This window comes from Phascolarctos cinereus, unplaced genomic scaffold (assembly GCF_003287225.1).
Source record: "Phascolarctos cinereus isolate Bilbo 61053 unplaced genomic scaffold, phaCin_HiC Scaffold_1;HRSCAF=81, whole genome shotgun sequence".
NCBI classification, from domain to species: domain Eukaryota; kingdom Metazoa; phylum Chordata; class Mammalia; order Diprotodontia; family Phascolarctidae; genus Phascolarctos; species Phascolarctos cinereus.
In genome coordinates, this window is record NW_027555514.1 from 1,144,959 (window position 1) to 1,160,401 (window position 15,443).

The window sequence follows — 15,443 nt, forward strand, 5'->3', positions numbered from 1 at the left end:
CCAGGGCATCAGTCCTACCGCTAGGAAAGGTTCTAGGGAGAAAGGCAAGCTCTCTTCTCCCATCTGCAGGAGGGTGGGGTGGGGAGGCTTGCTCTGCTTGGTCCGATGAGGCAGAATGAGGAAAACATCCCAGCAGGGTGAAAGTGATCCCAAAGCAGTCTGGGTGCCACAGTATTGTGCACTGAGGCAGCACCACCCTGTTCAGGACAGTGACATATGCAGAGCCAGCCAGTGTGAGATGGTCATCAGCTCTCACAAAAGCCTCTGTCTGAAGTCCACAGAAAACTGACCCAATGACAAGACCAGCAGCCATTTCCCAAGACACAAATGGTCAAAGAACATAACCCATAGCCTTAGGACAAGAAGCGCACGTTTACGGCCACCCACCCTGCCGAGATGGTAAAAGATGCACAGTTTGTGCTGGGACAGCCACAGGAAGACAGGGATGGACGCTAGCACATTGTCAGTAGACTAGCAAATTAGTTCAGCTGTTCCGCACCCAGCATGTCATAGCTAAACCCATTAGCACAACGTTATAGTTACCATTTGGTTTTTTTTTGGGGGGGGGTGTTTGTGCAAAACGCACCATTTTGTTTTAAAATATGAAAGCAAATGCATCCCAATCCTTGCTGAATGCGACAGGTGGCAGAGGAGCTCCAGTGCCTGCCCTGTCAAAGATGACAGCTTGATATTTGGAAGAAGGAATCTCCCCTCCAAGAGCCCAGGCCCCAACTGGAGGAGATTGGCAGGGGTGAGTCTAGGCTTCTCACGGCACAGATGAGGAAAGTGAGGCCCAGGGCAGAAGGGCCCCCCCCCAGCAGAGGGGGGCTAGGGTGCAGCATCTGTTCAGGGCCTCCCCCAGCCCTGGGGCTGCAGGTGTGAAGACAGAGGGACTAAACCAGGTGCAAACACTCCAAAACATGTTTAATACGGCTACTGACCAAATCCACACGGGCTAAACTGGGGAAGGTGCCAGGTTAAAAAACACCCTGCTGGGCTGCAGAGAAGCTGGTTTCTGAGGTCTTATGCCAAAGAAGGATTTCTCTAATTTAAAATCCTATTTCCCAAACCTTAGAGTGTGAGGAGAATGGTGGCCATCACGGATGGATGTGGTGATGACCCAGAAACGCCCTCCTGAACAAAGGACCACAAGACGAATTCAAGCCATTTATTGTCATCGGCCGTCCTGGGCCGGGGGCATCTCCCTCCATCCCTCCCTCTCTTCTGCGTGCTGCCCACAGTTCGATCCGACATTCTTCCATCTCCCCCAGCACTAGGCGCTGCTACGAGGTCTCCATCTTGTACCCGTGCTTCTCCAATTCAGCTCTGGATAAAAACCAAAAGGACATGGTCAGTGACACACCTGAGTACACACAAAGGTGGGCCAGGGCCCCAGGAGTTCAACAAATGAAACCCTGAAAAAGGAGGAAGGTCAAAGGAAGACCCCACAGAGGGGTGGGATACCAAGAGGAACGGCCCCTTCCCCCTTCAAAGATCTTTCCACGGTAGTTCTCGGAATTTTATTGAAATGTCTGGGATTTACCGATGTCTTCCAAATATGTCAGAAAACCCGGGGTCCTGATCCAGGCTCTGGGGTTTGACTGTGACCCAGCTGCACACAGGGCACGACCGTTCTGGGCCTCGGCTTCTTCAACTGGATTAGATGTTAGGATGGTCATGCTAGCTATGAGACCCACATTTTCTGCTCCTAAGCTGGCTTTTAGACCTAAAAATACATTTCGACTTTAAGACATTCTGTTTCAAAACTCCTTGGGAAACAGAAAGCTGAGCCCACACCTTGGTCGGTCACAGCTTTGTGCCAGGCTTCGCTGGTCCCACTCCCAGGAAACCAGAGAAACACAAGGGATTAGCTTTTTTAGGACACCGCATGCTTGTCTCACTGCGACGTGGAGGAGCCACGTGGCTGAGGTGTCTGTATACAGCACTTCGCGCTCCAAGACGTCTCCATTCTAAATCCAGGATGTTGCTCTATTTAATGTAAAACCAGCATCCCCATAAAGGAGCCCATGAGGTGCGTCCCAAGGAGGGTGGCTCCTGGCTTGGTCACTGACTCCCTCCCCCCTCTTCAGGGACATGAAAGGCGCTGGCGGCCAGCTGGCCCAAGGCCCCCCGGGGCAAACGAAATAAACAAGCACACTGTGCTGGGAAGAATGGGAATCTGCAGTCTCCCAACATCGTTTCTACCAATTCTGACCCCACGGCTCTAAGGCCGCCCCCCCACCCCCACCCCAGACCGAGGACCCACTAATAGGCCCTATCTCAAGAGCTCGCCTCTTCTCTGCTGGCCCCACACCTGGGAGAGAATGTCTAGCATGAGGCACTGGACAGATTCCAGGCTCTGCTGATATGTTTGGAGGGCCCCGGTCGGCTGCTCTGGCCCAGCAGACGTCACCGAGAGTCTGAGAGGTCTCCAAAGCTTCCTGAGGTGACTTACAGCCACATTTCCACAAGGAATTCAGTGATAATGGAGAAGAATGAAACACTTTCTTGGAACCATCTTCTTTTCTTTTGTGAAGAAAAGTGAGGGAGGGGAGGGAAGGGAAGGAGGAAGCCCTCTGGGGTGGAAGCCGCATGCTGGAGAGAGGGAGGCTGGCTTTGGTCCCCTTCTCTGACAGATTCACCAGTGACAACGGCTAGAATTCCCTGCGAAGGACAGGGGTCAGAGAGGCAGGAAAACAAGTCCAGGAAGCAAACCCCTCTGGCTAGCCAGTGGCCCTCTGACATCACCGAGGGCTGGTCACGGGGAAGGGCCGGCATTTCTTCAGACCAGATACAACAGTTTCATCAGACCCAGTGACCATTCACTGGAAGAGACTGTCCAAAGTAACTGCAACCTTCTTCAGTGTGCCACGGCTGGTCATGAACATGTGAAAATAAGTGAAGCCTGGGCTCTCATGGTAGGTCTGTGACGGGGAGAGAGGCAAAGGCCATGGGAGCCAAGCTTTTCCCTCTCTTTTTGCAATGAGACCAAGATCTGGAAAAAAGGAAAGCGGCCCCATCGCGGTGGGGGTGGCACCGAGAAATTCATCTGGACCACAGCGTCCTGGCTGACCATGGGACTGAGTAAGTGACAGAAACAGGGAAGGAGGGAGGGAAGGAAGAAAGGGAGGAGGAAGGGAGAGAGGGAGGGAGAAAAGGAAGTGAGGGAGGGAAGGAAGGAAGGAGGGAAGGAAGTGAGGAAGGGAGAGAGGGAGGGAGGAAAGGAAGTGAAGGAGGAAAGAAAGGAAGGAGGGAAGGAAGGGAGGGAGGAGGGGGAGGGAGGGAGGAAGGGAAGGAAGGAGGGAAGGAAGGAAGGAAGGAAGGGAGGGAGGGAGAGAAAGAATGGAGGGAGGAGGAATGGACAGAGGGAGGGAAGGAAGGAAGGAAAGGGAGGGAGGAAGGAAGGGAAGGAAGAAAGGGAGGAAGGAAAGGGAGAGAGGGAGGAAAGGAAGTGAGGGAGGGAAGAAAGTAAGGAGGGGAAGAAGGATGGAAGGAAGGAGGGAAGGAAGCGAGGGAGATAAGGAAGGAAGGAAGGAAGGAAGGGAGGGAGGAAGGAAAGAAGGGAAGGAAGCGAGGGAGATAAGGAAGGAAGGAAGGGAGGAAGGGAAGGAAAGAAACACTAATTTATTAAGCACCTACCATGTGCTGGGCACCTGCTGAGAGCTTTACAAATACTCTCTCATTTAGTCCTCATAAAAACCCAGCGAAGCTGGTGCTATTGTTACCCTTAATTCACAGAGGGAAGGACTTGCCCAGGGTCAGACAGCTACTAGGTGTCTGGGGTGAAACTTGAACTCAGGTCTTCTTGACTCCAGGCCCTGCCACTCGGCCAAATGCTCAGCAAACACCCCAGAATGGACTCTAGGGAAGGAGCCCAGAAATGATGAGGAAGCAGCAGGACAAAAGGAAAGGCCTGGAGACAATTCTCAGAGCCAGAGACAGAGAGAGAGCAGATAATGATGGAGATGGCTGTGAAATGGTGCCAGCAGGAGATACGGGAGGGGAGGCCCGAGGCACAGCATCAGGTGACCCAGAGGGGCTCCCCGGGCCCAGCCGTGTTTCCTGCCTCCACCCCTGGTCATCCTCCACCCTCAGGCCACCTTTCCACTGCCCACCCGAGGCCTCTGTGTTCTTCTTCTGTGGCTGGCTGGCTTCTCCCCCTGCCTGTCTACCGGTCACTGGTGCCTTGAGAGCCAAACCTCATGCCCTTTGAATCCTTCACTAACACTGGGCGTCAGGTACCAGCCGCTCCTGGCCCCCACTGCTCCTCTGCTCCGTCAACCTCCTCCTCCCTGCTCAACATGTGCCCACCACAGACACCTTCCCACAGTGTTCCACCAGCACCACAATCTCACAGACACTGAAAGCCAGCCCAGCCCCCTGAGCTCCCCTTCTGAACCCGGCCTGTTAGCCAGCCAGGCTCCCACCCGTGTTGCCTACCTCTGCCGGCACCCCGTGGTGCCCTACTGACACAGGCCACCCATGGCCACAGCCTCGATGGGCTTTCCTGCCTCCAGACCCCTCCCTGTTCAGAGGCTCACTCTGCCCAACCCAGGCTGGCATCTTTTTAGGCCCTTCCTGCTCTGTGTATGTGCTCTATCAGAGCCCTTCTCCCAGCTCCTCCCAAAGCAGGGCACGTTACAGGACAGGGACCAATGAGTAGAGGTGACACAGAGATAGATGCCGGCTCTGCTGCCACAGTGCCCTGGCTGGCTGAGCAACGGGCCGCCTGCAGGAAGGATTCCTGGCTTGGGATGTGGGGCGACAAGCACAGGGCCCCCTTGAAGATGCCCAGAGGCTCTGGTCCCACAGATTTCAGGTGATCAATAAGCCCTGCTGGCAGAGGCCTAGGCACCGATGGTCTCAAACCACCATACCCCAGGCCAAAGAAACCCAACCCTGGGGGGTCGAGGCCCAGAGGCGCAGATGAGCAGCTCTCCCTGGTTCCCCTGCTGGGCGAGGGAGGACGGAAGCATTCCAGGGCCCCGAACATCCTGACGAGAAACAGAGCCCGGCGTCCCTCCTGCTTTTGATTTGGGGAAGCTGATTTTCAACACGATCCGGCAGTGCCTGGAGGCTGCCGCTACAAGGTTACACGCCATGGCAGCAAGCATTCAAATCTGGCCCCCAAATTACCGTAACTGATTGGAGAAGTCGTCCTCGACGTTGTCATCATCCCAATTATCTTCCCAAACATGTGCGTCCTCGTCTTCATCTAAACCAGCCCAGTCTGAAAAGAGAACCAGATGAGACCTGAGAAGCTGACATTTATGAGTTCCATAAAGACAGAACGTGAAGAAAGTTGAAGCTGATCTGACCAAAGCATCCTGTATCCTGACTACAGAAGACACATGAAGACGCGCAGGGGCAACCTCGCTTCTGACACCAAGAGCTGGCCCCTGGGATCTGTCTAAGGGCCAGGGGGGTGCAGAGAGACTGTTAAGAGGGCCTCTTCTGAGGCTGGGGGGACTCGGGGGCAGGGCTGCCCCCCTGTTTCCAGGGTCACAGTAGGGGAGACCATAAACTTAGGAGGGACCCTGACGCAGGAACCAGGCCTGGATCTGTCTCTGAGGGGAGGGATGGCACTGAGAAAGAAGGGGGGGAGCAAAAAAGAGGTACCATGGGCAGAGCATGAATGGAGTGCAACAGGGCTTCTAAAGCGCTTTAGAAATTACTGCCTCTCACTCTCAGAACAATCTTGTCAAGTAGGTGCTGTTCTGATTTTTAAAATTAATTTATTTATTTTTAGTTTTCAACATTCACTTCCGTAAGTTTTTGAGTTTAAATTTTCTCTCCCTCCTCTTTCCCCAAGACGACATGCAATCTGATATAGGCTAGTAGGCATTATTATTGTGCCCATTTTACAGATGAGGAAACGGAGGCCCAGAGATGCCAAGTGCCTTGCCCAGGGTCCCACGCTCTCTAAGTGTCTGAGGTGGCTACAAGCGCAGGTCATCTTGATTCCAAGCTGGGTGCGCTAACCCAACTTGGATTTTCAACAACTGTGGGGAAAGAGGCACACACTTCTGTGGCTCCAAAGGGAAGTCAAGACAGCAAGGCACAGAAGGAGGCGGAGGGAAAGGCCTGTATCTGAAGTGAAGACACGCGGGCAGGGCTCCGCTGCTCCCCTAGCCAACATCTGTCCACCTGCTGTGACGCACAAAAGCACTGCAGCCATCCCTGACTGATGACCCCACACCAAGGCTCCGAGTGTTGTGGGAGTGGGGGGTGAGGAGAGGAGCTCAGGGGGCACCTGCACCGAGCCCAGGCAGAAGAGGGCGTGCGGATGACACTTGATCCTGGAGGGAGGGAAGTGACTGGGATGGGACTGTCCTGGCAGAGAGTAAGCTCTCTGAGAGCAGGACCTGCCCTGGCACAGAGGAGGGAAAGGGCACGGGCTCTGGGCTCTGGACATGGGCTCCAGGAAGGCGTGAGATTTTAAACCTGGACACGGAAGCTGGGAGAAGGGGCAGCCTTAAGAGACGTCCAGAAAACCGCGGGAGACTCGGTCCTGGAGCTCACTAGAGATGTGCGCCCCCCACCCCAGCTGCCAAGTTAGTAATTCTGAGGCCTCTTCTTGTACCCCCCAAAGACCCTGTGGCTAGCTTCTCAATCTACTGAACCGGGGCGTCCACAGTCTTGCAAAGGCCTCGCCTGACATGGGAGATCTCACTGGACCCTCCCACAACTACGGAGGGGCTGGCTGCATCTCACAGCATCTGAAGGAGGATTTGGGGCTTCCTTCACTAGGTCCACAAGCATTCCACTCTTGTGTTCAGCAAGTTCACATTTCCTTGGCCCGAGTGTAATTTTTTATCTTTCCACCTCTCCTCCTTAACCTCGGACCTCTTTTGGATGCACTGAGTTTACTCCATTTTTTTTTGTCTTTTAAAAAAAGAATTCTTTTTTATGGAGGATGGCTCTCTAGAAGGGACATAGGGGAAATTTACTCAACATACAGACAAGAGAGCAATGAAAATCCATTTGAAAAATAAACTTTACATATAAAACTGAACTAAAAACACTCCACCCCAAATTTATGCCATTCTATGGCTTGCTTTTAAGTATTTTAAAATTCATGAGTTAGAATGATTTCCCTACTAACCTATTAGTCAAACTATAAGAACAAAATTAAGACCATTTCAACCTGGGAACAAGGAGAATGACGAATAACAAGAATAAAAGCATAATTTAGTGTTTCTTGACGTACAAGGCCTACAACGACTTGAATTTTGACACTCGGACGACCAGGCATTTCTGCCTCTCACACTGTATACCTGGGGGGCCTAGAGGCTGCGAGCCTCTAGACAAAGTACAGGCTACACCAGGCAGAGCCAACTAACCCAAGACTCTTCCAGATTCTGGCAAACCCACTGAGCCCATCTCTGAAGACAAAACGTGCACTCATCGGTTCTTTAAAGTCACCCACTAGGACTGAAATCACCATCTGTTTACTATTAGACTCCACCAACTTCCTGCCTCCAAGCACCCAGGCTTCCAAGACAGGGCCTCCTTTCCACAGCAGGAAAGAGAAACCAACAAAAATAAAACCCAGGCTTCTGACCCAGACACACGAATCACAATGTCCACTCGAGCAGGCTACAACTTCATGACCTCATCTGCGTTACCCTCCAGATCTTGTCACTTCTAGTAAAGGACCAGAGAAAGCTGCCTATCACAGGGAGAATGTCCCAGGCAGGGATCCATCCTCATCTACACTGTCCCTCTGCCCACAGGGATCTGTGCCTGTCCACAATGTCCCTCTGCCCGTATGGATCTACGCCCATCCACACTCTCCCTCTGCCCGCATGGATCTGCGCCCATCTACACTATCCCTTTGGCCGTATGGATCTGTCTCATCTACATTCCTTCTGCCTGTGGGGACCTGTGCCTGTCTAAGCTCTCCCTCTGCCTGCACGGATCTGCGCCCATCTACAGTGTCTCTCTGCCCACAGGGATCTGCGCTTGTGATCTAAGCCATAACATGGGAACAGAAGATCTGGCGCTTTTCTTGGCTCCCCTGAGATTTGGTCATTTCACAAAATGCTCTGGGTAAGCTGACTAACAACCATTTTGTTCCTCCTGACGACCGAGTGCATCAGAAAGGGGGACGAGGAGGCAGCAGCAGATAAAGGCCGTCATCCTTCCCAAACAGACACTGGAGCCACGGAGTCAAGGTCTGGCGGCCTCCTGCTAATGACCTTGGTTTGGCCGCTAGTGAGCTGAGCTGTGTCCCCTTTGCCACTCTGCACCAGATCAGGGGTCCCGGGCCGGGAAGCCCCTGGACCCCTGCTCAGAATGAGGTGAAATGTGCAAACCCAAACACACAGACACGCACAGAAAACCCAATTCTTGCAATGAGGATGTCACTTTTTCCCCCATGAGCTCCCGACAGAGGCCTGGTGCCCCAACGGCTCTAACTCCCCAGGAGGTCCTTGTCACAGGCCTGGCCACTTAGTAGATACAGCATAGGACCTGGCCAGAGCCCGTCCCTCGGTGGATGTCACGCTCCATGTGGTACCACCTTCAGGACCGCGAGGGGTGCCTTGGGACCATTGGGGATGTCTCAAGGGGCTCGGGGACCATGGCACAGCTGTGCTGGCAACAAGGCCGGGGCCCTGAGATGCACCAGAACAGCCGTGGACAGGAAATAACCAAGAGCAGACGCCTAAAACTTGCTTTCAAACAAACCCCGCTCACTCTCCCTCCAGCCAACTTTGCCCCGTGGGGAACCTCCCCAGGCTACAGGACCACAGTCTATCCACACAGGAGACAGGGAAGGCTTTCCTACAAAGGCAGGGTGGCTATCTCTACTGGTGGGGGGCCCACACAATGTGGGGATTTGGTGTCTTCAAGGTCCTTTGGGGGGCTTGGAGCCTCCTCCGAGAGGCTGGCAATCCCTGCAGAGCTGCTGCTGCATATTGCATCGAGGGTTTCCGTGGAGCCCTTGGATGGGGCGGCCACCCCCATGCTGCCGGCGATGCTCGGGAGGCTCTGGATCCCAGGAATATGAAGCAAAGGGTGCCGCAGCTGCCGGCCATCGACTTCCCCCAGGCGGGGTCAGACATTCGGTATGATGAATCTGACGTTCCTGCAGAACTCCAGGCTGTGAGAGGACCTCTACCACACTCAACTTTTTCCTCTGCAATCAAACCAACTATTGCCTGCTTCTTTGTTAGAGCACTGGGGCCATGAGCATGAACCAGGTCCCCATTAATCAAGACAGGTGTTCACGTGACTTTGTCAGACTTTCACCAAAATGGGGCCGCTGTCTTCTTTCGCCTGCAGTGGAGGATTCAGTTCTCTGAGGCTGCATCACAACAAAGCTATTACTGAATTAATGAAGGTACACTCCATAAGGTCAGAGCAATAGAAGGTCTCGGAAGCACAAACTGCTCTTATCTAAATGCGTTTGAGGAAACTGCTGTCCTAGGAAAGGGTGAGTATGGGAAAGTATATAAGGTCAACAACAGAGCAGATAGGCAAATGCATGCAATTAAGATAATTCAAATGAAGAACGCCACTAAAAAAAGATGTGTGAAGGTGCTTGGGGAGGGCCTGCGCCACCCTAACATTGGGGGCCATCCCACAACCTGGACAGAACACATTCATCCAACCCAACAACAAGAGGAGAGACTTTCTGTTGTCAACTCGCCCCCTCTCCAGCTGGTATCCGATGAGACAGAGGACAGAGAGCAGCGTCACGTTCACAGTGATGAAAGCAGTAGCTCGTCCATTATTTTTGTTGATTTGGACTCAGAAAAAGAAAACTCCTTTGCAGAAACTTGGGCTGACAAGCAGAATAACAATTCAGTAAACTACAGCGCTCTGCTCACCAGAGATGCCAATGGATATGAATCACAAGAAACTGCTCAGTTAATACATCTACTAGATCACTTGTTAAGCATCATATACTGCAAGAGGATAATTCGTACCTAGAAGAGAACTTTACATCCACTGAAGAACCTTCTGAAGAGAACTTAGCCTTGCTTGGGCCGACTGAGGTGAAGTATCACCCCATGCTCCACGTTCAGATGCAACTATCTGGGACTGGATGATTGATTGAAATAGAAATAAGGGATCATCTGTAGTTGAACCTTCCTGCATCAGCAAAGACCTCATATAGGATGCAGCGTTTGAGCTCAGCTTTGAAGGAAACAGGATTCTAAGAGACAGAGACCCTTATGTTACAGGCAGTGTTGCAACAAAAATTTTTCAAGAGCTATTGGAAGGTGTATATCATATATATAACATGGGAGTGGTACAGAGAGATCTCAAGCCCAGAAAGATCTTTCTTCAAGGCCCTGACCATCATGTAAGAATAGGAGATTTTGGTCTCGCTTGTACAGACATCATTCAGAAAGGCACAGAAGGGACCAGAAGAAATGGGAAAAGTCCAACACACACTCGAGGAGTGGGTACTAGTCTGTATGCTTCACCAGAACAGCTGCAAGGATCTAAATATGATGCCAAGCCAGACACGTATCGTTTGGGTGACTCTTCTAGAGCGCTTTCAGCCATTTGGAACAGAAACGGAAAGAGCAGAAGTTTTATCGGGCTTAAGAAATGGTCAGATCCCAGAATCACTCAGCCAAAGATGTCCAATACGAGCAAAGTATATAAAACAATTAACGAGGAGTAATTCATCACAGCGACCATCTGCTGAACAGCTACTGGAAAGTGAACTTTTTCAAAAACCTGGAAATATGAATTCTGTCCTACAAAAGAAAGGAAATTGAAAAGCTCAAGGAAACTATAAGATTCCTTTCTCTGGAAAAAGGTATAAAGGAAGACATGAGAGAAAGTGAGGGCTCCCCAGTCTGACCCAGATAGCTGTGTATAAGAATAATTTTTTAAGAAGTATTTGTTGTTAATTTTGTTGATCTACTGGAATATAAATGTTTTACAAATTTGTGTATAGGTGGAGCCATTCTTCTTTTCTGTATAGGTTTTAATTTTCTTAATCTGTGTGTACAGAGTAACATTAAAATCAAGACTTAACACCTGTAAAAAAAAAAGTCCTTTGGGGAAAATTCTGGAGCATGAGTTGCGCCCCAGGCCTGGAGGAAGGCACCGAGGGTCTCCCCAAAACCCACCTTCTCCCCGAGCCCCTATAGATCCAGCAGGATCTTGTCTACACGAAGCTGCTGGCAACTCTGAGGACAAGTCCCGGGGTCTGTGCACAGAAGGTGCTTACTAAGTGCTTGCTGACTTGTCCTGACTGGGGTCTGCAAACTCCAGAGATCACTCAGCCAGACTGACTGGTGTCTGAATTCTGGAACCTAGCGGCAACAATAGAGCACCTACTGTGTGCTGGGCACTGGGCTAGGAGCTTCACAAATCTTATTGCCTTGGATCCTCAGGACAACCCTGGGAGAGAGAGAAACTGCTTTTTCTATTCATCTGTATTTGTTCTCTTAACAGTCTCCTATGGATTGTGCATACCTACATATTTACTTAAACACACACGCACGTGGGCTGAAGCCCCTCCAGAGCCCAATTATTTTATGCTCTTATCTGATCTCCAAGCTCTCAAGGGGCCTAGGGATGTACTTTTAGGTGCTTCATAAATGCTTGTTCATTGAATAACAAATCACAAAGGGAATACTAAAAAACCCATGCTGGTCTTTTTAGCCACGACCTTTTAAAATGATTTGCTGGAAATGAGGGCCGGCCTCTTCTCTGGTCTACCCGACCCTGAGTTTTAGGTCCAGAGAGCTGCCTGGGGTGGGGGTGGGGAGGTAAACCCACCCTCTGCAGTCTAGTCAGGTCAGTGACCTCCTGGATAAACTGAGGCAGGATGGGAGAAACTGTTTTTAGCCCCATTCTACATTCAAGGAAACTGAGGCTGGCAGAGGAGAAGCGACTTGTCCAGGGTGGCCCCGAGGAGTGGCCAGGTCAGTTGGGGGGCGTGGCACCCCGATCCTCCAGATGCGGGAGGCCCCGAGGCCAGCCGGCGAGCAGGGCGCCCCCTCCTCTCCCGCCTCCGCGCACTTGCACCAGGCCTGCCCCACGCTAGCCCCCCTCCCCCTCCCACGTCAAAGGCCGCCTTCTCCAGGAAGCCTTCCCAGCCCAGGCCCCGTGGCATACAGCAGGCGCCTAATCTGTGGGGAGGAGGGAGAAGGATCAACACCAGCCCCTTGGAGAGCGCCTAGCGTGTGCACGGGCCCACCGGACGGGAGGCCCCGCGGGGCGGCCAGGAGGCCGGGGTCAGGGGTCAGGGCCAGCCCACTCACCTTCGGCCGGGAACTCCTCGAACTCGTCGTCCTCCTCCAGGAGCCCCAGGTCCACCGGCTGCTTCTTTTCCGACATGATTGACGCAGCTGCCGCCACCGCCGCCGCCGCCGCCGCACCACTGCGCCTGCGCCGCGCGGAGCAGGCCGGGAGAGGGAGCGAAGCCTGGCCGGAGATGCGGCGGCAACGCGCATGCGCACGCACGAGCGGACTTGCTCGGAGAGCGCGAGGCGGGGGAGGAGTCCGAGGGAAAGGCGGAAGGGAGAGCGGAATATCCTCCTCCCGGGGTCCCTCGCGCTAGACGCCCTGGCCTCCGGCAGACCGCGCCTCCTGTGACGTCATGCGGTGAGCCGGCGCCTGGGCCGGGAGGGGCCTTCCGAAGGGCCGCGGTTGCCGTGCGCGTGCGCGGTACGCAGTTCGCTTTCCCCATTTCCCCCCCGCCCCCAACGCCTCCGCTTCCAGAAGCCCGCCCTGATTCTCTTGGGGTAAGCGCTCCTAGGGCTTCCCACCCCACGGCAGAGTGGGAGCTGCTTGGGGTCAGTTCCATTCGTCCTTAATGGCTGGAGTCTCTTCAGCGCCCGAAGGTTTGCAAAGCACTTTCCACGCATCATCACGGTTTCCCTGCAGAGCTCGGGTTACTGTCATGCCCCTTTATCTTGGGGAAACTGAGGCACAAAGACGTGAAGCGACTTTCCGGGCCGCGCCGTGGGGAAATGGAGGAGGCTGAATTTGAACACAGTTTCAGGGCCTCATGGGCCACCCAGCCCCTTCATATGTGGCCCCAGGGTCTGGCAGAGTTGGGCCTGAATAAACCTTTGTGAGTTGGTTACAGGAACCCATAGTGTTACATTGTAACCCATCTGTGCCCCAGGGATAGTCGCATAGTAAAGCAGGCCTAGGAGCTCTGCCAGCCACGGGATTGGGCCCCCCAGAGGTCACCCCCCACCTTGGAAGGGGGCCTTGGAGAGTTTGGGAATGGGCCCCCTGAGCACTCCCGCATGAGGGGCAACTTCTCAGAAGCCCCCGAACTCACTTTCGGGGGGGGGGTGTCTGCCTGCCTTCTTTGGCAATGAAAAGCTACCTTTCAACTCCTAGGGCTGCCCCGAGGGGTGGGGGTGCTGCCAGCCTCGGGCACCCCAGTGGGAAACCTGCAGAATGCTCCCCAGAGAGCCCCAGGGATCTTCAAAGACCTAAAGATTATAGCAAGTACAGGAAAGGCAGCCTGTGGATGGATGGATGGATGGATGGATGGATAGATGGATGGGTAGGTGGGTAGATGGATAGATGAATATATGGATAGGTGATAGATAAATACATAGATGGATAGATGGATGGATGGATGGTTAAATATATAGATGGATAGATGGATGGATGAATGGATTTGTCTTGTTCTTTCTAAATTATTCCAACTATTTAAACTGTCTCTTGTCTTTTTTTTTGACAATTTTTGGCCTCAAACTGCCTAGATATCTCTTTCTGTAGTGAAAAAGTCTTTGTTTTCACTTTAGAAAAATCAGTGGACACACATATAAGACAATTAAGCTCAATGTGATTGTTGAAAATTCCCAGTGGTTATCTACAAAGATATTCATCAGATTGGTGGTTCTTGAGCTGCTTCAGAGTTTTAGGGAAACAGATCTATGAAGTTGTGCTTGTCCACAGGAAGAAGCCAAGGACATAGAAGGAGGGTGCTCCCTGCGTGTGCATTTCCCTCCCTGCCCAGGAGGAGGTCCAACTTCAGGGCCACACGATTTACATTCACATCCAGCAAGCAATTCAGAGATGCAGCTTGGGTGGGTGTGTAAGGGGACCGTGACAGCAGCAAGCTGCCCCTCCCCCCCACCTGACATGTGCCTGCTCTGATCTGACCTCTTTTGTGCTCACCGTCTTAAGTGATGACTGCCCTGAAGCCCCTGCCAATCCATTGGCTTAGTCTTCCTTCTGTTGACTTGTATTTGAACTTCATTTTCATTGAAAAAAAAATAGGCCTGTGGGAGCTGACCCTGAACCATACAGCAGTCTGGGCCATGGCTCTCATGAGCCATTCGTCGCCATTTGTCTCCCCCCACGGTTTGTTGGGCCCCAGGCTTACCCAGACAACTGTCCTGGGGGACCATGCTGCTGTTTGGAGTGTGTGTGTGTGTGTGTGTGTGTGTGTGTGTATGTGTGTGTGTGTGTGTGTGTGCGTGTGTGTGCGTGTGTGTGTGTGTGTGTGTGTGTGTAAGAGGGGGTACTGGAACCCCTCACTTGAGAGGCAGGCGAGTGGTGTATCTGGCAGCTAGGGCTTGGAGTCAGGGAGAGCTGAATTCCAGTTTGGCCTCTGACACTTATGTGACCCTGTCACTTTTGTTGTTCACTCATTTCAGTCATGTCTAATTCTGTGTGACCCCATTCGGGGTTTTCTTGGCAGAGATACCAGAGTGGTTGGCCATTTCCTTCTCCAGCTCATTTTACAGATGAGGAAGTTGAGGCAAACACAGTGAAGAGACTTGCCCAGGGTCACGCAGCGAGCGACTGTCTGAGGCTGTATTTCAACTCAGGTCATCTTGATTCTAGACCTGCATCCTATCCATTGTGCTACCCAGCTGTCCTATGACCCTGTCACTAGCAAGTCAATGAACTTCTGTCTGCACAGGTTTTCTCATCTGTAAAATGAGGATAATAGAAGCATCTATCTCACAGGGTTGTCGAGAGGATCAAACAAGATAATGTTTGTGAAATGCCTTGCAGACCTTAAAGTCGCTTTTAGCTCAAGGCCAGCTGTGCCTGTGCCCCTCACTGCCCTCTAAAAAGTCATCCCCCTGGCATTTAAAGGCCTTCTCTCTGTTGAACCTCAAACCTAAACTTACCCTGTTGGGAGAGACAACACATGAATGCACAAAGCCTTTGGGGATGCTGCTGGCCGTGGGAGTGAAGGGGAGGAGACAGACTGAGCTGTAAGGGAGAGCATTGACCGGATGCATGAACAGAGGAGTCCTATTACTAGAACTGCTTGTGGGCTTGAGGCTGGGGGCCCCTGGAATGCTGGCACCAGCAACAGAAATAGGAACAGAAGACCAAGAACCCAGTTTAAAAAAAAACAAGATAAGACAATTTCCACTTAAAGCGCTTGACTTATTTTTTCAACATCAATCTCATCTCGGTGATGTTGCCTTTTCTCTTTCTGTTCACTCCTGTCAGGATGAAGGAGGAGGGAGTATGCCATTCCA

At 52.4% G+C, this 15,443-nt stretch overlaps 1 protein-coding gene and 2 pseudogenes across 1 annotated transcript; 2 read left to right on the forward strand and 1 right to left on the reverse strand.

Moving 5' to 3' along the window:
* Positions 1-1,153: 1,153 nt before the first annotated feature.
* On the reverse strand, positions 1,154-12,372 carry SEM1 (SEM1 26S proteasome subunit). Its single transcript, XM_021000116.1, has 3 exons — positions 12,237-12,372; positions 5,137-5,230; positions 1,154-1,326 (listed from the first exon to the last, which is right to left on the reverse strand). Exons 1-3 carry the CDS (start codon positions 12,310-12,312, stop codon positions 1,284-1,286), a joined length of 213 nt encoding a protein of 70 aa, XP_020855775.1. The 5' UTR covers positions 12,313-12,372; the 3' UTR covers positions 1,154-1,283.
* On the forward strand, positions 8,513-10,126 carry LOC144455156 (eukaryotic translation initiation factor 2-alpha kinase 1 pseudogene; annotated as a pseudogene).
* Positions 10,128-10,824, forward strand: LOC144456547 (eukaryotic translation initiation factor 2-alpha kinase 1 pseudogene; annotated as a pseudogene).
* Positions 12,373-15,443: the final 3,071 nt, after the last annotated feature.